Source organism: Geotrypetes seraphini, chromosome 10 (genome assembly GCF_902459505.1).
Source record: "Geotrypetes seraphini chromosome 10, aGeoSer1.1, whole genome shotgun sequence".
NCBI lineage: Eukaryota > Metazoa > Chordata > Amphibia > Gymnophiona > Dermophiidae > Geotrypetes > Geotrypetes seraphini.
This window is the reverse complement of record NC_047093.1, coordinates 6,861,602-6,885,094: the sequence shown is the minus strand read 5'-3', so window position 1 is coordinate 6,885,094 and position 23,493 is coordinate 6,861,602. Positions and strand designations below refer to the sequence as shown.

Sequence of the window (23,493 nt, the reverse complement as noted above, 5' to 3'; positions counted from 1 at the left end):
CTAAGCTATGCAACGTAGTGGACAGCGCAACTGTGCCCGACACTATGAGGCAGGACCTACTTTTACTGGAAAAATGGTCAAATACTTGGCAACTGAGTTTTAACGCCAAAAAGTGTAAGGTTATGCACCTTAGTAACGGTAACCCCTGCAAAACATACACCCTGAATGGTGAAACCTTAACAAGAACTGTCGCAGAACGGGACCTGGGTGTAATCATTAGTAAAGATATGAAGACCTACCAATCAAGTGGAGAAAACTTCAACCAAGGCTAGACAAATGCTGGGTTGCATCCAAAGTTTTGTCAGCCGAAAGCCTGAAGTTATAATGCCATTGGACAAGTCCATGGTGAGACCTCATCTGGAGTACTGTGTTCAGTATTGGAGGCCACATTATCAAAAGGATGTGAAGAGAATGGAATCAGTTAAGCGAATGGCTACTAAGATGGTCTCAGGACTCAAGGATCTCCCATATAAAGAACATCTATGCAGGCTGCAGTTATATTCTCTCGAGGAACGCAGAGAGAGGGGAGACATGATAGACATTCAAATATCTTACAGGCCGTGCTAAGGTGGAAGAAGATATCTTTTTCCTTACAGGTCCCACGGCAACAAGAGGGCAACCGCTCAAACTCAAGGGTGTAAGACTTCATGGCGACATCAGGAAGTACTTCTTCACCGAAAGGGTGGTTGATCATTGGAATGGTCTTCCACGTCAGGTAGTCGAAGCCAGCAACGTGCTCGACTTCAAGAGACAATGGGATAAACATGTGGGTTCACTCCGGGGAAATGCTTAGGGGAGGGTTCTTTGAGTGAGCAGACTTGTTGGGCCATCGGCCCTTTTCTGCCGTCATACTCTATGTATCTATGTATACCATGACACATTCATTTTCTCAGAAGCCTCTCTTGAGGAACTTGTCAAAAGCTTTCTGGAAATCTAGATACACTAACATCAACCAGCTCACCTTTATCTATATGTTTCACACCTTCAAGCAAATTAGTGAGGCAAGACCTCCCTTGGCTGAACCCATGCTGACCTGTCTCATTAAATCAAAATAAAACTCTTTTTTCTACCTTTGTTGTCTGGCTAGTTACTTTTTTCAAAATGTTTTGGCACCAGTCTCTGGTTTCTAGCATCCCACTTTTGCTTCCCCCTTCCATTTCTCCCCCACCCTCCAATATCTACCATCTCTCTTCTGTTTTATCCAGAATCTGCCCCCCTCCCCCTCCATCCTTTCTTCTTGTCCGTCTACCATCAAGTGTCAGCAAACTGTTGTCCCCCCTGCTTTAATATGGCATATGCTGTGCCCCCTCTCTCCTTTCAATCCAGTATCTCCCTTCTTTCATCTCCCACCATTTGTTTTCCTACACCACCGTTCTTCATCTGCCCTGCCTCCCCTCTTCTATAAAGCATCTGCCCCTTTCCTTTCCATCCAGTGTCTTCTCACCTCCTCCCCTTTTCACCACATCTGCCTCCTGTCTCTTCTTTATTCCAGCTGCTGCTTCTTGTGCCTTCCCCTCCGAAATAATTTGGCCACTCCAACACAGCAGCAGCAGTGGCAAAAACAGTTCATCTCATTTTCCTGGGTCTGCACTTGCAGCCTCAGCCTGCACGGCTGCTGGTCACACCTCTCCAACATCCTCTTCCAGTTCCAGGGCAGCGCCAGCCACTGATCAGACAGGCTGTGAGTGCGGCCTTGCGGAAGAGTAAAGCAAGCTGCTTTGCCGCTGCTGTAGCAGCAGCAGCCAGGATGGTAGTGGAGAAGTGCTGCTCCTAGTGCGTGGTCATCCTAAATTGCTACATGGGGTCTTCAATAGAAGTGCGTGGCCACGCAATTTAGAAGGAAATTGCTCAACACTTTTCCTGTTCATCCACTACACACAGTGTTGGTTCTCTTAAACATCCACATCTGAAAGACATTCCAATTATCTTTCCAGAAGATGTAAACAAAGACAACCAAATCTTTAGGTTATACCAAAACCAGATCAAACTGAAAGGCTCTATTTGTGATTTATAGAGTAACAGTTAATTTGATATACCACATTTCTTAATTTTAGTCAAATCAAGGCAGTTAAAGTTAAAAACAATGGGTACAAAACAAAAAAAAAACAGACAGGTGAAAGACCGATACTGTAAACAAACTGGGACAAAAGGATATTCAGGGAAGGGTTGAGTTACAATATTTATAAGGGAAAGGGGAAATTAATAAAACACAAGAGGTTAAGGGGATAAAGGTTTTTGTGTTTATTCTGGGATAGGAACCTTCTGTAGGGATTCACAGTCAAAAGCCTTTCTGAAATAAGCCTTCAGCTGTGACTTGAAGACTAAGATTTTTCTGATCTCAAAGTGGTAATGAGTTCCAAAGGCTCGGGGGCCATCACTGAAAAACTTGACTCGCGGTAAGCATCCAGGAACATTTGTTGAACTGGTACAGTTAACCTATGCTGAAAGGAGGAACGAAGAGTCCTTGTTGGCATATAAGGAATCAGATGACTGTACAAAAACAAAGGAAGGCCAGATCATCAAATTTGAAATGTAAGAGACTTGGGAGTACTGGTCGACAAGTCAATGAAGCTGTGTGCGCAATGCACGGCGGTGGCGAAAAGGGCGAACAGAATGCTTGGAATGATTAAGAAGGGGATCACGAACAGATTGGAAAAGGTTATCATGCCGCTGTACCGGGCCATGGTGCGACCCCACCTGGAATACTGCGTCCAGCACTGGTTGCCGTACATGAAGGACACAGTACTACTCAAAAGGGTCCAGAGAAGAGCAACTAAAATGGTTAAGGGGCTGGAGGAGTTGCCGTACAGTGAGAGATTAGAGAAACTGGGCCTCTTCTCCCTTGAAAAGAGGAGACAGAGGGGACCATGATCGAGACATTCAAAATAATAAAGGGAATAGACTTAGGGCTCCTTTTACAAAAAGTGCGCTAGTGGGGTTAATGCATGTATCTTTTCATCATGCGCTAACCCCCGCACTGGTCAAAAACTATCGCCTGCTCAAGAGGAGGTGGTAGTGGCTAGCGTGTCCGGCAGTTTAGCGTGCGCTATTACGCGCATTAAACTGCTAGCGCGCCTTTGTAAAAGGAGCCCTTAGTAGATAAAGACAGGTTGTTCACCCTCTCCAAGGAAGAGAGAACGAGAGGACACTCTAAAGTTGAAAGGGGATAGATTCCGTACCAATGGAAGGAAGTTCTTCTTCACCCAGAGTGGTGGAAAACTGGAACGCTCTTCCGGAGGCTGATATAGGGGAAAACACTCTCCAGGGATTCAAGACAAAATTAGGCAAATTCCTGCTAAACCAGAACGTAGGCAGGTAGGGCTAGTCTGTTAGGGCGCTGGTCTTTGAACTAAGAACTGCCGCGGTAGCGGACTGCTGGGCACAATGGACCACTGGTCTGACCCAGCAGCGGCAATTCTTATGTTCTTATCAAATATAGAGTGGGGATAAAGCAAGCAAAGAGCCGTATTCTTGATGAGCTGAAGCCTGAGTTGATACTGAAGAAGTCCGATTAACAGAGAATTACAGTCCTATTAGGATATAATCATAGAATGCAAGAGAATTCTCATGGAATCCTGATTTAGTAACATAGATGACAGCAGATAAAGTAGAGATCTTACAGAGCAAATGTGTCTCAATTTGAAAAAAAGAGACACTGGAAACATGCTGATGAAAAGATAAAGTATTATCTATAATTACACAATTATTCAGTTGTACAGAAGTCGTCCCTTTCTATACTTTAATAAAAAGATTTAAATATAAAATCATAAGTATTCGAGGCTTGTGCAGATGAAGCCAGAGCCCATGAGTAAAGGGACAAATTTTGCCCCTGTGACATTCAATTCAAACTTTATAGTCTCAATGGCCACGCTATCTGGAATCATGCCTTTCAAACCACAATCCTACAACACATTCAAACTAAAAAACTGTTCCTCATACATTTAGACTAGCTATAAAGTTATTTATAAATTTTACACACACTAGAACTGCACAGCTCCAAGCAAATTAAAAAAAGCAGAACAGTACTTAAAATTTCATTCTCTACTATCACATCTTACCCACAATCTACTTCTGCATGGAATTTATGGCTGGTTTTATCTTCTGTGCACTCCTTACGTCATCCCAAACTTATGGGGTCAGCCTGTATTTTTAGAGCTACTGCACCGTGTGATTTAGAAAATAGGTGACAGACCATAACTCACTTGGAGTGGAACTGTTGCTATGCCCACATGGTGCTGAACTCCAATTTACAATTAACTTAAAAATACCTTAATCACCACTATATAGAACTCAGTCTTCTGATGACAAGTTCCTCAGAATGCCACACTTATACTCTTATCTTGATTATAAATTTAGTGTGGTGACCATCCTCACTGGAACATTATAGATCTTATTAAAAAAATTTTTCTTGAATTTCGTGTGTGAACATCCTTCTTCAGTGTCGTATCTAATTCTAAATTGCAAGTGCCAGTACTTGTTCAAAACTTCATAAAGTATAATAAATGCTACTTAGCTTGACTTAGAACAAAACTGTATCATTCCCCTCCAACGCGTTTCGTTCTTCCGTCCTCAGGGTCGGGGATAATGTGTACAGTAATGCTCAAAATTTTAGCGACTAAGTCCATCTTGATTTCGCCGATAAGAGTATAAGTGTGGCATTCTGAGGAACTTGTCATCAGAAGACTCTGAGTTCTATATAGTGGTGATTATGGTATTTTTAAGTTAATTGTAAATTGGAGTTTTGTGCACACTGTAGGATTGGGAATTTTCAGTACTATGGCACATGGTACTGAGACATGCCTGAAAGCACAGTTACTTACCATAACAGGTGTTATCCAGGGACAGCAGGCAGCTATTCTCAACATGTGGGTGGCGTCATCCAGAGCCCAGATGTGGACAGCTTCACAAGCAGACTTGCGCGACATGCACTTCACAAGCAGACATGCGCGAGTGCCTTCCCACCCAATGCAGGCTGTGCGTCTCCTCAGTTCAGATAGCTAGCAGAGAAGCCAACCAGGGGAGGTGGGTGGGTTGCGAGAATAGCTGCCTGCTGTCCCTGGATAACACCTGTTACAGAAAGTAACTACTTTATCCCAGGACAAGCAGGCAGCCTATTCTCAACATGTGGGTGACCTCCAAACTAACCAGAATGGGATGGTGGGAGTCTTGGCAATTCAGGAGAATAAATTTTGCAACACCGCCTGGCCAAAATGGCTATTCCATCTGGAAAAAGCATCCAGACAATAATAATGAGAGGTGAAAGTATGAACCGAGGACCAAGTGGCAGTTTTACAGATTTCCTCAATAAGAGTAGATCTAAGGAAAGCTACTGATGCCACCATGGCTCTGATTTTATGGGCTGTGACTTGACTCTGTAGATGCAGTACAGCCTGAGCATAGCAGAAAGAGATGCAAGCAGCTAACCAGTTGGAGATGGTGCGCTTGGAAATCAGATGTCCCAACTTGTTTGGATCAAAGGAGACAAAAAGTTGAGGTGTAAATCTGTGTGGCACGTTTACAGTCCAGAGTATGAAGAGCTGTTTCTCCGGGATGAAAATGAGGCTTTGGAAAAAACACTAAGTACAATGGATTAATTGAGATGAAATTCTGAAACCACTTTAGGTAAGAATTTAGGATGAGTACAGAGGACCACCTTGTCATGATGGAATACTGTGAAAGGTGGGTCTGCAACTAAAGCTTGTAGCTCGCTGATCCTGCGAGCAGACGTGAGAGCAATGAGAAAAATCACTTTCCAAGTGAGATATTTGAGATGAGCCGAAGCCATTGGTTCAAAAGGAGGCTTCATCAATTGAGCAAGAACATTGAGATACCAAACCACTGGAGGAGGTTTGAGAAGTGGTTTGACATTGGAAAGACCTTTCATAGATCTGGAAACCACAGGATGAGCAGAAAGGGGTTTCCCTTCGATAGGCCAATGAAAAGCAGCAATTGCACTGAGATGGACTCGAATGGATGTAGATTTGAGGGCTGATTGAGACAAATGGAACAGGTAATCCAAAACTGAAGAAAAGGAGGTAGATTGAGGCTCCTTGTGATGAATGGTGCACCAAGAAGAAAATCTAATCCATTTCTGATTGTAGCATTGTCTAGTAGTAGGCTTCCTAGAAGCCTAGACCTCTGACTCTGTGTAAACAGAGAGGGAAACACTGGTAGAAGTAGTGGCTCCCAGCTGCTGAGTTAAAGTAGAAGGGAGAACCAAGGTTGCCTGGGCTACCGAGGAGCGATCAGAATCATGGTGTCATGTTCCTGTTTAAGTTTGACAAGTGTCTTGAGAATGAGAGGGAATGGCGGGAACGCATAGAGAAACTGATTCGTCCATTCCAGGAGAAAAGCATCTGCCTCCAGTCGGTGAGGAAGAGTATATCCTGGAGCAGCACTGAGGCAGTTTGCTGTTGTGGGGAGACGCGAAGGGATCTATCTGAAGAGTCCCCCACTGAGAGAAAAAATATGATGAAGAGGCGAGGAATTGAGTGTCCATTCACGAGGTTGTAGAAGACGATTCAATTTGTCTGCCAGAAAGTTTTTCTCTCCTTGAATGTAGACAGCTTTCAGGAAGGCGTTGTGAAGGATTGCCCAATTCCAAACCTTCAGAGCTTACTGGCAAAGAGGGAGAGATCCTGTTCCTCCCTGCTTGTTGCCATAGTACATGGCGACTTGATTGTCTGTCCGAATGAGGACTACCTGGTCATGAAGAAGATGCTGAAAAGCTTTGAGAGCATTGAAGATCACTCTGAGTTCCAACAGATTGATGTGGCACTGACGATCAGTGCTGGACCAATGGCCTTGAGTACAGAGTCCATCGAGATGAGCCCCCCCAAGCGGAGGTCGAAGAATCTGTCATGAGGACCTTCTGATGAGGGGGGCGTTTGAAATAGTAAACCTTTGGAAAAATTGGAAGAGAACATCAATCAATGAAGAGACTGTCTCAACAAAGGAGTCACTCTGATGTGTTGAGAGAGTGGGTCGAAAGCCTGCGCTCACTGAGATGCCAGGGTCCACTGAGGGATTCTGAGGTGAAGTCTGGCAAAAGGAATCATGTGAACTGTAGAGGCCATGTGACCTAGGAGAACCATCATGTGTCTCGCTGAAAGTGAAGTGAGGGATGACACTTTGTGACAAAGTTGAATGACAGTATTTCTGACGCTGCTGAGGAAGGAATGCTCTGAGTTGTACAGTATCCAAGACAGCTCCGATGAACTGTAGAGATTGAGAGGGCTGTAGCTGGGATTTGGGAAAGTTGATTTTGAACCCCAAACTTTGGAGGAAACAAATAGTCCATTGGATGGCTACAATAACCCCTGGAGATGTTGAATCTTTGATGAGCCAGTCGTCCAGGTATGGGAACATCTGTAGACCATGGTTCCGCAGAGCTGCTGCTACTACTACAATTAGGCACTTGATGAAAACTCTTGGCAATGACACCAGGCCGAAGGGTAGTACTCTATATTGGAAATGCAGATTTCCCACCTGAAATCTGAGGAACTGTCGAGAGGCTGGATGAATGGGAATGTAAGCCTCTTTGAGATCTAGAGAACATAACCAATCGTTCTGATCTAGAAGGGGATATAAGGATGCCAGAGACAACATTCGGAATTTTTCTTTGACTAAAAATTTGTTGCGCACTCTGAGATCCAAGATAGGGTGCAGATCGCCTGCCTTCTTCGGAACTAGGAAGTAAAGGGAGTAAAAACCCCTGCTCTGCTGTTCCAAGGGAACTTCCTCGATGGCAAAGAGACGAAGCAGAGCTTGAGCTCCCTGAAGGGTGGTCTGCGATGAATTGGAAGGATATTCTCTTGGAAAAAGATCTGGTGGAATCTGGAGGAAACTAAGAGAGTATCCTTCCATGTGGATAGGCAGCACCCAGAGGTCTGATGTAATCATCTCCCAGCAGTGGTAAAAATGATGGAGGCGCCCTCCACTGGGAAGGGGAGAAGACAGAGGCAGAACGATGGAGGTTATGCTCTGTATTAGATGGTCAAAAAGGTTGAGAGGTCTTAGGCGCAGCAGGAGTCTAAGGTTTTTGCTGCCTTTTTTGTGGTTGTTTCTTAGGAGACACTCGTGTATAAGGAGCTGCTCTGTGGAAAGCACCTCTGGTAAGATGGAAGAGGCCTGAAGCCTTTAGAGGTAGGAGGCTTAGGCTTAGGTCAAATGATGGAAGCAAACGATTTCTCATGTTCAGACAATCATTTAGTAGCTGCCTTGATGGAGTCAAACAATTCATTGCCCTGACAAGGGATGTTGGCCAGATGATCTTGAAAATTGGGGTCCATGTCCACAGTGCATTGTCACTGAGAAGGCAGTGACCCTCAAGAAAAGTTCAAATGCATCATAGGAAGATTGAAGGAGATGCACGCGGAGTTGAACCAGAGTTGTAATCACATGATGAAACTCTGGAAGATGGTGTTGAGGAATATATTTGAAAAATTCAGGCAGGGTGTCAACCAAATGCTTGAAATAAGAAATGAAAAATTGTAATTCAAAACTCTAGTTGCCATAAGAGAATTTTGATACAAATGATGACCAAATTTGTCCATGGTCCTGCTCTCTCTACCAGGAGGGATAGTGGCATAAACTTTGGCAGGATTGGTCCTTTTCAGAGAAGACTTCACACGAAGGGACTGATGGGATAACTGAGATTTCTCGAAGCCCTTGCAGTGGACCATCCTGTAACAAGATTTCAGCTTTCCTAGCACAGCAGGAATGGAATAAGGTGTTTCAAGATTCTGCTGGAAAGTTTGAGAAAGAAGTCTATTGATCGGCAATTTAAGAGACTCCACAGGAGGACGAGACATACTCATTTCCTCTAAATACTCCATAGAGTATTTGGAATCAGAGTCCAAAGAAATATTGAGGTCATTACTCATTTGACGTAGGAAAGAAGAAAAAGATATCTGCTCCAAGGAAGGTTGATCTCGAGGGGAAGAAGGTGACTTCAAGTGCCTCGCAAGGTAGAGAACGAAGGTGAAGCTTCTCTGGAGTACCGATACCTGAGGTCTGAATATGCAGGTATAGATGACTCACTGAGAGAATGGATAGAATCCCTTGCAGGAAAATAATCTGGAGGTGGTGTCCTTGACTTTGGAGTTAGAGGCCTTGACGAGTCTCGAGGCCTGTTTCGAGAAGAAGATCTGTGCCTCAATGGATGCCTCGATTGATGTGGAGAACTGTGCCTCGAACCAGGCAGGTCTTGCTGAGAGGAACGTCGAGGAGTCTTCGCCCTATGCCTTGGAAAGGGCAATACCTTATGCGAGGAAGGAGGGCTGGAGATCGAGATACCAAAAGGGACTGAACTCTTTGTGTCGAAGTATCTCGAGGAACTGACAAGGACTCAGCTCCTTGAGTAGCGTGCTTATGCTCCAGACAAGACACTCGCAAAGACTCGACTCCTTGCATAGAGTGTGTAGAATCCTCGAGGCACTCCCAAGGACTCAACTCCTTTATAGAGTGAGTAGATTCAGCTCGAGGCACTGCCAAGGACTCAACTCCTTGTGGTACTCAGACTAGTCTGCAGGAAGCAGAGTCAAGGTAGGAGTATGTTTGGCAAGCATATTACTAAACTGGCAATCCAAAATGGTCTGATCATAGCTTCCAAATATGTCACTGAGACTTGAGGATCTGGTATATTTGTTGTGGCTATAGTCTCCGAGGAAGAACGACTCCAACTTTGAGACATGCTTCTTGGGCAGCTCAATAACCACTGCTGGTATCTGACCTGAGGGAGGCAGCAAGGCAAGCATCTCGTCAGGAGAAGACTTAGCAGATTTGCCAGAGGATGAGAACCCGCCAAACGAGGAGGGTTTGGTTGAGGCCAAGGTCGAGGCAGAAGGCGGAACCCCTGCGAGAAGTTTGACTGGATTCGAGGTCAAGACCGGGGAAAGTGGATCCATACCACCAAAGAGTTTCTCCACCTGAACTCAATGACGTTTAATGGCTCGAGGTTGAAGGGCAGCACAATGGGCACACGACTCTGGACGATGGTCAGGTTCCAAACACTGAACACAACACCTATGTGGGTCAGTGAGGGAGATCGCGTGCTGGCAACGGCTACACTTCTTGAAGCCTGTGACCGGCTGGGACATAAATGGAAAAATAGCCTCAGCGAGATCGAAGACTGCAGGCCCTGCCATGACACAAAAGAAAAATCAAATTAAGTTAAAAAAAAAAGAAAAGAAAACGCACAAAGAAACAGTGACCCTGTAAAGAAATCAAACACAAGCATGGTGAGAGAAGGCATGAAGTAGAAGTGAGTCTACAGCAGAGCATCGAAATAGGACTTCTCGGCTCCGCAGAAAACTGAGAAGACATGCGTCTTGCGTCAGGCGGGAAGGCACTCGCACATGTGCGGTGCGGCAGTCGCAAACTTTCTAAAGTTCTTCATTCAAATCTGCTTGCGAAGCAGTCTGCATCCGGGCTCCCTGGATGACATCACCCACATGTTGAGAATAGGCTGCCTGCTTGTCCTAGGATAACACCTTTATCATACAGTTATAAAGCTATGGAGAATTTGTTTTGATGGTAATGGAAGACTTAAACATTAACACATTAAGGAAAAAGTACATTTTCTTTACTAGAACACCAAATTTAGGTGATTGACTAGAATTCTTGGCACGACACTGCTGTCACCTACTTCTTTAAAAGCTTGTTTGACTCCAAGTCTGTGCCATTTGACTTTCTCACTTACCAAGTTCTTTGGAGCCTTGGCTTTCACTTGCCAATTCTCCCATTTTTACAAGAGCATCAAAGTAGCCTTTTGCTGCAAATGTAACACCTAAAAAGAAAAAAGAAAGATTTGCTTATGTTTGAAAAATTGAAAACCAATATAATGGAGTATTTTCTTCAATTGACCAATGGGAGAGTACGTTCAAGAGTCTTCCATTAATATTTGTAAATCTCATGACTTAAGTTTTTAAGTGTCTTGGTTCCTCTTCCATTAGCATAATGATGCTTTGGGTTGGCTGACCTAGTCAGGGCTTGATCTGTGCATCAGAAATTATAGATTAGATCGGGGTGTCCAACCTGCAGCCCCGTGAAGTATTATGTGCAGCCCCAGTCAAGGGCAATGTTTTCCTCTGCTGCCACCCAGTGTTTACTGTCTTGCCGACTCCCTCCTCTGTCTTGCTGCAGCATTTGCGCAGCCCCAAAAAATTTTTTTCGGCCAATGTGGCCCAGGAAAGCCAAAAGGTTGGACACCCCTGGTTTAGATTTAAACAGATTTTTGAAGCTTCTTTGTGGGGTCTCAAGCTAAAGGTTTCAGTGGTGTACAGTCAGGAAATGCAGCAGGAACAGAACTTAACAGTTTACATTGATTACAAACCTACTGCACACCACTAGAGTATCAATGGTAGAAAGACATACATTTCTGCTTTTTCATACTGTACGTGATCCCTTAATTTTCAAATACCAGAAAATAGGTTCTAAAGGAGAATGAGAAGTGCTGCACAACAGTAGTTAATTGAGCTGACCACGAAGTGAAATTAGATCAACTGCCTTGTTTTCAACTCTGTTTCAAAAGTAATGGAAAATTGACAGTCCACTGTCACTCGGTGCCAGGAGCAAGTCTCAAATTCCTGTTTCCTTTTCAAGTCCTCTTAGTGTTTAAGAGTTAAATTTAATTATGCACAATATCTGCACATATTTACAGTGTTTGCAAACATGTCATGCATATTCACCATCAATATCCTAAAAATCCAACTAGTTGTGGGATCCTCAGGACAGGTTTAGGAAGCCTTATGTTAGACAGATCCTATAATGAAGAGGACTCAGTTATTCAAGCTAGCCCTAAAGAAGGTTTGGCAGAAGGAATTTACAGTGGTTTTAGGTTCTCCACTGTTTTACTGGACTTTCTTAAATTCATTATTTGAAGACAGTGTTCACAGTACAAGGAAGTCTGATCCACTGCCACCAACCTTATACAGAACCAAATCTTTTCCAGAGAGCATAAATTGAGGCTGTGGGGTGCAGACTTGGAGTAATGTTAGGAAATTTTTTCATGAGAGTGTGGTGGATGCCTGGAATGCCCTCCTGAGGGAGGTGGTAGAGCAAAAAATAGTGACGGAATTTTAAAAAGCATGGGACAAAGAGGATCTCTAATCAGAACGTGAGGGATATAAATTGAAGAACTAAGGCCGGAACTGAGCAGACTTACATGATCAGTGTACATAACACATACGACTGATTGGGAGGGCTTCAACAGGAGCTTCAATACTTTGGGATGGTTTAGAAAGGCTGAAGTGAGCTTGAATAGCAACTCCAGTAGCTGGAACCTAATGACAGTGCCAGGCAGACTTCTATGGCAGAAATAGCAAAAGAAAATAGACTTTTGGGCAGACTGGATGGACCACATGTGTCACATTATCTGTCATCATTTACCATGTTATTATGAAGTCTGCTCCGCAGGAATTTAAATCTATTTATTACATTGGATAGAGAACGGACTTTCACTGGGGGATTTTCCAAAAGATTATGCAGAGATTATTCTTGCACCTATAATGAAGAAGCCTGAATTATCCAAGAACATAGTCCAACTACAGACCTGTAGCATATATTCCTTACTTTGTAAAAGTTATGGAAGGTCTGGTAACTGAACAGTTGGTGGATTATTTGAATCGTTTTGATATACTGCATTTGTTTCAATACGGATTCTGTTTTGAGCATAGTACAGAAACATTACCATAATTATACACCTCCCAGAGACTTCTGTTTCTCAGATAAGCTGCTCTTAGCTCCACTGTTAATTCCAGACTTCATTCCTTTCACCTAGCTGCCTCCTATGCCTAGAATAAATTACCTGAGTTTATCCGTCAAGCCCCTTCCCTTGTTTAAAAGCAGATTGGAAACCCACCTTTTTGATATAGCCTTCAATCCTTAACCCTACTCCCCACTGCCCTCCAACCCAGCTAGCAGATTAACCGTTCCCCTTATCCATGATATCCTGTTGTCTGTCTTGGCTGTTTAGATTGTAAGCTCTTTCGAGCAGGGACTGTTTTATTCTTTGTGACTTTGTACAGCACTGCGTGCGCCTGGTAGCACTATAGAAATAATAATAATAATAATAGTAGTAGTAGTAGTAGTAAAACCATATTTGGGCAAGGGAAAACAGACTCTTATTGTGCAAATGGATCTTTCAAATGCATTTGATCTAGTAGATAACATTCTTCTTAATATTTTAAACATAGGATTAGTTGAAAATGGTATTGACTTGGTTTCAAGGGTTTCTGTCATTTATATTCTAGAGTAAAGATGCAAGAAGTCCTATCAGAAAAGTATTTGCCACCATCAGGGGTGCCACAGAGTTCTCCTGTGTCTATTTTATTTAATGTATTACTCTCATTACAAAATATAAATGATTTAACTTTAGCAGCTGTAATTCTCTAACAATAGCAGCCATTGCAGAATGCACAGGGGCTGCCTTTCCTCCTATGGTAAGTGGAATTGAAGCTGTGATTATTAGCCATTTATCTTATTCCTGTCCCTTTTTTTTTTAGTACTACTGCTGTCACCATTTAGAAAAAAAAAAAATACCCCACCCTCTGGAGGGTCTAGCTAAAGCCTGGTTTTAGTCTACTCTTTTATGCTTATCCTGTGTCTCTTCAGCACCATTTGATTACTGGACAGCTCTACCATACATACATAAAATTGCTTACTTCCCCACATCCCTTCCAGCATAAGATAAGCGAGATACTGTCAAGTAAAGTCAAACCTATCAGTGCTGTTGTCAGTACATTATAACACTATGCATGGTCAACTCTCTCAAGCCTCTTCCTCTAATTCAGTTCCAAGGTTTCTTCTCTCAAGTCATACATCTGCTGTTTTCTGTACTACACGGTATGTTATATATGGTATTGACTTCCCTGAACTACTCAAAATGCAGATAAATGGTTTTAATATGCTTTAGGGCTATCCTAAAATAGGACCAGGAGCTCCTCCCAGCTACAAACTGGTAAGGCACTACTGTAATTCAGGGTTCCTAAACCAGTTTCCAAGATCTCACAGCCAGATGGATTTTAAGAATATCCACAACTATACATGAGAATTTTTCTTATCTGGAAATCCCAACCAGCTGTGGGGTCCCAGAAAAAACAAAACAAAAAACTTTTGCCCAATCAGTCAGAAAAAAAATGCCTTTGTCCCTAGGGGAGAAGTTTTAAAGTAAAAGGGAAAAGCAATGTTTAAAAAAGGTCTGGACAATTTCCTAAAAGAGAAGGCCATAGGCCATTATTGAGATGGCATGGGGAAATCCACTGCTTATTGCAAGAATAAACAGCATAAAATCTGTTTTACTACTTGGAATCTAGCTCAGTACTTGGGACCTGGGTTGGCCACTGTTAGAAAGAGGATACTGGGCTTGTTAGACCATTGATCTGACCCAGTATAGCTATTCTTTTGTTCTTAAGTGAGCTAATTATAGGACAATCAAGCCCTTGTGACATCACTGCTGAGTTTGGCTCGTGGGCAATAGTGGAATGAGGCATTATGACATCACAATCTCAGCTCTGGAATGTTGCTCCTCTCTTTGGGTTTCTGCCAGGGACTTATGACCTGGGTTGGTCACTGTTGGAAACAGGATCCTGGGCTTGATGGACCTTCGGTCTGTCCCAGTGTGGCAATTCTTATGTTCTTGCTTAACATTTAAAATGTAGAGGAACCAGAGGGGTGAGTTTTGTAGAGATGGAGTGGAGTGAGCCCACCGGGACAAATAGGGAAATTGCTTGAGTACCTGAATAAATTCATGTAAACCGTTCTGAGCTCCCTTGGGAGAACGGTAGAGAAAACTGAATAAAGAAATAAGAGGAAGCACTGAAGAACAGTAGCCATAGATTTTATATGGTGTATGTAGAATTGTTAGACCTTGCAGCTTAGCATGGAAGGGAGATCCCAAGAAGGGAAGGGTAAAGGAATAAGGGTATGTTTAAACAATTTTTATGGATGACAACCAAGTAAACAGAAATAGCAAACACTGACAGCAAGATGCAGAAAAGCATACCTATCAGGTCATCACGATTTTCAAAACATAATAGCCCCCCTCACCCCCCCTAAACATAAGTAGGAATAATACCAAAGGTATCTCTTGAGGTATGAATGGAAAGAAGAGAGACTAATGTAAAGACAGGTGTCATCGTAGCCGATTCAAAGTTTGGCTGCGCATTTGAGGTGATGAAGAATTAAGATCGGGTTTTTAAATAGTCAGAAAGTGTTTTTTCCGCCTATAGATGCCCTTGACATCTCTGGCCTCCCATCCCATTAACTCATAGATACAAAGTCCCCACTCACAATAGGAGGGCAAGACATCCAAGGTCCACTCTTTCAAAATGGATTTCTGTCTCAAGATATATATTCTTTATTCATTTTTCAAACTTACAATAAGTGTATCAACAAATGCAATCATTTAAGCTTACATAAAACACTTAATGATCTACAATAATCATATTATAAAGTTTTTCTCCCTCCCACTCTTTTCATTTTATTTAATAATCATTTAATAAATACTTTCCAAGCTTTCTTCATATTTATAAACAACTTTAAGAATTAACCCCCCACCCTTTAACTTAAGCATATACCATACAGGGAAAAATGAAATCTATTCATTGCAATAATTTGTTAATGGCCCCCACACATCTTGAAATCTTTTTAAAATTTCCTTTCTGCATAGATAGTTTTTCCCGTTATATATATATATATATATATATATATATATATATATATATATATATATATATATATATATATATATGACATAACGAATTCCACCCAAAACTGTAATTAAGTCTTTTCCAATTATTCATTATATGGCAACTCCTGTCATAATTAACAAAAGCCTGTTATTCTTGGATGATATTTGGCTTTTCGCCCTCATTGACATGCCAAATTAAACAGTATCATACGATAACGCAACTGGGTTTTCTAATAAACAATTTATTTGACCCCTTATTGATTTCCAAAAGACCAAGATTAATGGACAATAATATAATAAATGATCAAGAGTCCCTACTTCAAGATTATAATGCCAACATCTATTAGACTTAGTGCTATCTAATTTTTGTAAACGAACAGGGGTCCAAAAAACTCTATGTAAAAGAAAAAACCACATTTGTCTCATAGATGCCGACATTATACATCTCAACCTCCAAGTCCAAATTTGTGACCACTGAGATGCAGAAATTTGATGCTTAATCTTAATACTCAAATGTCCCGAAGACCAGATTTTGGTTTTTTATTCATGAATCCAGATATTAATTTGTACCACTGCATGGCCTGGTGCCCCAGGAAGTCCACCTGAAAGCATAAGAATTCTAAACTATATTGATTATTTAAAGTCTAGGCCCCCACCCTCAAATCCCACAAGTTCCCAGCAGACGCACCTCCGGAGATAAAGCCAAGTGCTGCCCCAGAATATGTCTGATGTAAGCTCCAACTTGCAACCAGAAGGCTTGGACAGCTGGACAAAGCATGAAAAAAGGTGGCCTCTTCTAGATTACATTTCAAACAAGGGTGTCTGGACATAACCCATTCTATGGAACTGAGAAGGCATGACATAGGCCCTATACTCTAAAGGCACATTCCCTTAAGTGGGGATATGCTTAATACTAGCTTGAACACTTCAGGCAGACACACCAAGGCTCCTAGATCACCCTCCCATCAGCTACGCAGCTGGGATAGATCCTTTGAGGGACTCAAATTCAGTAAAGCTCTATGGGTTAACAGAGATTGATTTAATTTCTCTGGGGAATATATCAAAGAATTGCTATAATTTATTCCTCAAAGGGAAGCTCATACTTGCTCTATCTAGTGAAAGATAGTAGTGTTTAAGTTGACAAAGCATAGCAGTCTCTCCACCTTGCAAGAAAATTCTGCATAATTGATCAGAGACCCCCTCAGGGGTAGTTAGATGTTCGAGAAGACTAATATACCAGCCTCCTCCCAATCCTGAAATGCCCTATTTTCTCATCCCAGCAGGAAAGCCACATTCCCCCTGAGAGGTAACAAAGTCCAGATCTGTGGGTTGCCTCCCAGGCAAGACACCATGAACCTCCATGCCTCCCACAACGGTGAGACAACCCAGCTACATTTAAGATCCTGGGGCAGGAGCCTCCGGGGAGCCTGCAGAATCAGATTAAAATGTTAGGGGGCTACAAAAGCACTCTCCAATTCCAAAGGGCTATAATGAGCAGTATCTCTAAACCAATCAGCAACATGTCTCAGGAGACAGGCAACATTATACACCTTGAGGTCTGGGAGCCCCAAGCCTCCTGAAGTCCAGAAGTCCATAAGCCAAATAAAGGGAAACAAATTTTGAATTTATTGGCCCAACAGAATTTCTGAAGCATCCGAATAAGATGGGAGAGATCCCTGGTAGAGGACGACAAGGGGACAAATTTTTCCCCATCCCGGCGACTTCTTTTCCTGTCCCTGCTCCATTCCTGAAAGCTCTGTCCTCATCTGCACAAGCCTCAAACACTCATTCTCTAATCCCTGGCTCGTAACTTCAGTGGAAGAACCTGAAGCACAACCAACCATTTAGGGAATATAATCATTTTGTAAAGGTTGATTCTACCTAGCAAGGATAAGGGAAGATGTAGCCACTAGTCAAGACGGCACTTAATGTTCAACTTTTAATGGCAGACATTAATAGAGTACAAGTCTCTGATGTTCTGGGGGAGTTGAAAGCCCAAATATCTAAAAGAACGATCCGCCCAGCGAAGCAGAAAGGAGGTCCCCCATTCTCGTCAAATTCCCCACTGGCACCAGGGCCTCAGACTTATCCAAGTTCAGTTTCAAACCCACAAAATCCCCATATTCCTGAATAAGCATTAGTAACGTGGGAAGAGACTCTCTGGGGTCCTCTATATGAACCAGCAAGTCATCAGCAAAGGCCACTAGCTTAAATTCCTGATCCCCTATTCTCACACCTTTACTGTCTGGCATGGCTATTATCTTTCCAATAAGAGGATCTAAAGTTAAAATGCACAAAAGGGGAGATAAGAGACAGCCTTTCCTGGTACCTCGATAAATGGGGAACCAAGAACTCATACCATTGACCCAGAGACAAGCTCCAGGGTCTGTATATAGAACACAGATGGCTTGTACAAAATACCCTTAAATCCATAAGCCTGAAGCATCGAAAATAAGAAGTCCCAACGTACTCTTATCAAAGGCCTTCTCCACATCAAAACTGATTAACAGAGAAGACCTCCGTTGGGGACAAGCTTGTTTAATCAAAAAGCTAAGACTTACACTTGTGTAATGTGAAGTAATGTTTCAAACAGAATATGTAAGTTCTGAATATTAATACATAGAGAAATGAATATAAACAGATTAGAAATTTGGTGACCATGGTGAGCCAACCTTCAAAGACTAAACATCCTAAGTTTTTAACACATTTATTAACTTCACAATCTAACTTCTAATCAAAAAATGTTTTAAAACCTTCAAAAACAGGGATTCCTCATCAGCATACTGGTAATGACAATTTCATAGTCACTGCTGTTGCTCTCAAACAACTCATGCCATCCACGGCTTACACCACATTTTTTGAAAGCATATCAAACCCATATCTTCTAGAACAGGGGTGCCCAACGCGTCGATCGCTGGCCAATCAGAGTGCTGGAAGGGCGGGGTGAAGGTCGGTGGGGGACGGAGCTCAGCGCATCACAAGAAATAGAAGCGCCTGTAATGATTGAGGTAAGAGCGAGGCCTAATGCTGCCCGATATACAATTTTAAAACCCCCAAAATCAGCCTCCCAATCAGTGGCGTACCGAGGTGGGGCGGTCCATCCCCGCCCCGGGTGCACAGCTTGGAGGGATGCACAGCCGTCCGGGTCCTCCTGCCCTTCCTTTCCACCGGTCTGCTGTTGGTTATCGTGAGACTCGCGGGAGTTGACGGCACCATTCGAGCGTCGGCGCGGGACCAGGCAGGCGCAAGCCCCGAGCGCGGACCGGGGGAAAAGAAAGGCAGGATGACCCGGACCTGGCCGGCTGTGCACCCCTCCAAGCCGTGCATCCGGGCAGATCGTCCCCCTTCTAAATCCATTGTACTTGTCTTTTATTCAGTTCCACTAATGAGCATTGTGACAGGCAGTTCTTATGGGGCAGTTCTTGGAAGTATTTCTTTGTTTTTCTGTGCCTAAGTATTCTATTAATTTAACTTCCTTATTCCTGTGGGGATCTCCAAAGGGGATGAATGGGAGACGGCCGGTGGCAGGTGGTACTTTAGCAATTCTTACAGGTTGCCATAGGCCTCAGGAGCTGTCTTCCCTCTGCCGTGGTCCTGCCCCTCCTCTAAGTCAGAGACAGGCTTGGGGCAGAGGGAAGACAGCTCCTGAGGCCTATGGCAACCTGCAAGGATCGCTAAAGTAATAATAATAATAATAATTTTATTTCTTATATACCGCTGTACCATGAAGTTCTAAGCGGTTTACAGTAGAAACAGAAGAAATGCAATAAGTAAGATTAATTAAGATGAAGAGAGAGTACTTAGAGTTCCCAAAGTACCAGCGATCCTCTCTGCAGACTGCTCCCTGCTGGAATTAGGTAAATGGATGTGGGGAGGGGGGGAGTGCAGTCCTTCAAGGGGTAGTGCAGGCCTTTAGGGGGGGGGAGTCAACCTTTGAGGGGGAATGTGCAGACCTTCAGGGGGGGGTCAGGCCTTCGGGGGAGGGGGGCTGTATAATAAAAAAATATTTGAACATAAATACAAAGTACACTCGGTGTGTATATATATATATATATATATATATATATATATATGTTTAGCATTTTTATTGTTGGTAGATCATTTTGACTTGGTCATTTTAAAAGTAGCTCGCAAGTCCAAAAAGTGTGGGCACCCCTGTTCTAGAATGTCCTCCCAAGCATCTCTTTGCCACTTTGCAATCAGTTCGATGACTGGTTTCATCAAGTTTCTGGCTTTTGTCAAGCATGTTTCACCACAGGACATCTATTCGTGCCACATCTTTTACACAAGATCCTTGAAAGGTCTATTCAAATATCTAGTGGTTATAAAACAGATGTTAAAACCTCTTGGTACCAACTGTCAGTAGTCCGAAAAGGCTTGTCTAATGTTTTGATGTCTTCAGATGTGGGCAATGTTTTTTTTTTCCTTTCAAACCACTCAGTTTATTCCTGTTCTTGTCTTGTCAAGCCATATTTTGATTCCTTCTTCATCCAACAAGCCTTGGATATGTGCATGCAAAGTAATTGATGGTAATGTAAAATTTTTGTCAAGTTTTCCTCTTTAAAAAAAAAATAATAATAATAAAAATACAGGCTGTAACTTGATCCCATTTGCCTAAGAAGAGAGAACGTGAAATGGTTCTTTTCATTCCCACTTATCCTCCATAAAAAATAGCTTTTATCACCTAGGCTTGCCACAGTTCTGTTGTAGGGAGAGTCAAATGTCATCGATGTTTCTAAATTCCCTGAGCTCAAAATCATATAATTTTTACTGTTTTATAATATATTTATGAAATGAAGATACTTTTTCTTCAATATCCTGTGGAAGTTTGATAATTTTTTTGTTGTAAAGAAAGATCAGGAGCTACACCAGACTGCAAACACAGTGAATTTGTCTATACCAGGGGTAGACAATTCCGGTCCTTCCGGTCCTCGAGAGCCGGAGCCAGGTCAGGTTTTCAGGATCTCCACCATGAATATGTATGAGATGGATTTGCATGCACTGCCTCCTTGAGATCTATCTCATGCATATTCATTGTGGATATCCTGAAAACCTGACCTGGCTCCGGCTCTCGAGGACCGGAATTGCCTACCCCTGGTCTATATCTTTAGCTTTATATCTGCCCTGTTTTGCTATTTGAAAGGCACACTAGAACCCAGCTGCTGAAGTCGTCATTCTCAACTGAGAATGATGCAATTACACTTCAGCAAGCTTTTCTGGATCTTGGCATCTATTCTAGTTTGGCCTTTTACTTTCTACAGGCTCATACCTGCCTTTTTAAAATTTATTTATTTAGTCATTTATTTAGCCCGTCCTCCCAAAAGGAGCCCAGAACAGGTTGCAGGAGTACATTCATAGTACTAGTACGACAAACTTTAGTGAGAAATACAGACTTTACAGCATTTACAGTATAGACAAGGGGATTTAGGTTACAGCATTTACAGTAAAGACATAACAGATGTAGTAGGCATAGGGTGGATTAAATTGCAGCGTATACAGTGTAGATATAACATGGAGGTAACATAGCATTCCTAGCAGGTGGGTGTATCTTTGTTGTCTGAGAATGTGATGGTAATTCAGGTTATATTTGCGGTGGCCTACAAGTTTAGAGATGTCGTTTGGTGTATTAGGCTGTGCCTTTGAGATCCATCCGTCCTGGGTGTAGACACGGGTTAAGGAGCTGGGTTTGTAAAGAGAAAGGTTTTCACGGCTTTCCTGAAGTTCCAAAAACTGTTTAGTGATCTAATGGATGGGGGAGATAATATGCCATAATCTGGGTATTTAATGAGAATAAGAGCATCTTTGGGCTGTCTCAGACGTGAGCGAACGGCCAGGTGGCAGGATCAGCCGTTTTTCTGTTTGATATCTCAGTGATCGGTTGGGGACATAAGTTTGTAGTTTTGATGCTATGTAGTTTGGTGTCATCTTGTGGAAAGTCTTGAAGGTTAACACCATCGTTTTTGGATAGGCAGCCAATGCATGGAAGTTAGTGCAGGGGTGACGTGGTCACAGAAGCCCAAATTTTTTAGGAGTAGGATTGTGGCGTTTTGCACCCCTTGGAGGCAGGAGAGTGTTTTTACTGGTAGGCCCACTAGATGCAAGTGACCTTGTGTATCCAGAGAAGTTCTGTTTTTGATGCATTTAGCTGAAGTTTATTTGCAGTCATCCAGTTTTTATTTCTGTTAGGCAGCAGTGAAGTTTTTTTTAGTTGTGCATCTCGGTGTTGACCTAGGGGGAGGTAAAGTTCTATGTCATCTACATAAGAGTGGATTTTGATTTGGTATTTTTCTGCGTTGTCAAGTACTGGTTTGACATATAGGTTGAAGAGGCGTGGAGATAGTAATGCACCCTTGGGCACTCCATAGCATAGAGGTTTTGGTTCTGATAAGGAGGGCTCCAGTAGTACTTTCCGAGACCTTTCATTCAAGAAGGAGGAGAACCATGCCAGTGCGACATCATGGATTCCGATTGAGTGTAGTCTGGATAAGAGGAGCGAGTGATCGATAATATCGAAGGCTGTGCTCAGGTCTAGTAGGACCAGCAGTGCATCTTTCCCTTATCAAGGATTTTCTAGCAGTCATCCATGATGTTTAGAAGCACCGTTTCTGTGCTGTGGTGCTTCCTGAATCCTGATTGGAAGTTGGAGAGGGTGGTGTTCATTTCCATGAAGTCTCGTAGTTGTGTGAGCACTATCTTTTCTAGTATTTTTGAGACAAATGGGAGATTTGATACTGGTCTATAGCTGCATGGGTTGTTCGGGTCCATAGTGGGGTTTTTTTTAAGAAGTGGTCTTACTACAGCGGATTTCTAGCTCTGTGGTATTACGCCTGATTGTAGGGACTCGTTAATTAGGGGTAAAATGGAGTTCAGGAAGTATTCATTGGTAGTTAGAAGTGTAGTGGATGGGCATGGGTCTAGGATTGAGGTTGTGGGGTGTAAGGAGACTATTGTACTTTTTAGGTCGTCAATGGAAACTGGTTTGAAGCTGTTTTGTATAGTTTTCGGGATGCTTGGCAGAGCTTTGGCTTTAAGGATACTCGTATCTTTGATATCTTGTCGTGGAAGAAATTTGAGAGGGATTCACTATCTAAGTTTGATTTTTGGATGTGGTGTGATCCTTGGGAGATGAATAGGTTTTTCGACAGTGAGAAGATGGCCTTTGATCTGTTTGGGATTTTGGATATTAGGTTTGTGAAGTATGCCTTTTTTTTGTCAAATAAAATCTATGGAGTTGGAGATTAAGGAAATATTTTCTATCCAGAGAAAATGGGAATATATGGAAAATAAGCAAAGGAGGAATAATTTAAGATTGCTGAATTTTCCAAAATCTCCTATAATCTCTCCGGTGGAAATGATGCAGAGATATCTGAAAGATTTTGTTAATACCAGAGGAAAGTTTGTCATCAATAACAAGAGCTCAGTATATCTCCATGGGTGGGGAGAAATAGGTTGCTTCAACCTCTAACAGAGAATTGGGAATACAGAAGAATGGTTTAAATTTGACAAATTTTCCTCAGAACTCACTGGAAGTTATAACTGAGAGAACTACTCTTGTGACATTTGCCTTGGAGTTTAATAGAGATTTAATACTTCAAACTTATTTCAAGAACATGAATGATATGTTCTTCGGCTTAATCACTTGTTTTATTCCAGACATTTCTAAAGAGACTCAGAAAAGAAGGAAAGATTTCTTGGGTTATAGACTAAGGGTCATCGCATTAGGTGCATTGTTCGTTTTGAAGTTTCCTGCAAAATGCTGTATCTCGTCTGAAGAAAAAAATGTCCTTTTCTTTGAGCCGAAA

The 23,493-nt window shown here is 42.5% G+C and overlaps 1 protein-coding gene across 3 annotated transcripts in view; it reads right to left on the bottom strand.

Annotated features, from left to right (window-relative positions):
* Positions 1–23,493, bottom strand: part of BAIAP2 (BAR/IMD domain containing adaptor protein 2) — a 174,729-nt gene that overhangs the window by 106,981 nt on the left and 44,255 nt on the right. For all 3 annotated transcript variants that reach the window (XM_033961495.1, XM_033961497.1, XM_033961496.1), the window contains exon 3: positions 10,703–10,789. In XM_033961495.1, the coding sequence (XP_033817386.1) occupies positions 10,703–10,789 (87 nt within the window). The remainder of the gene's footprint in view (positions 1–10,702; positions 10,790–23,493) is intronic.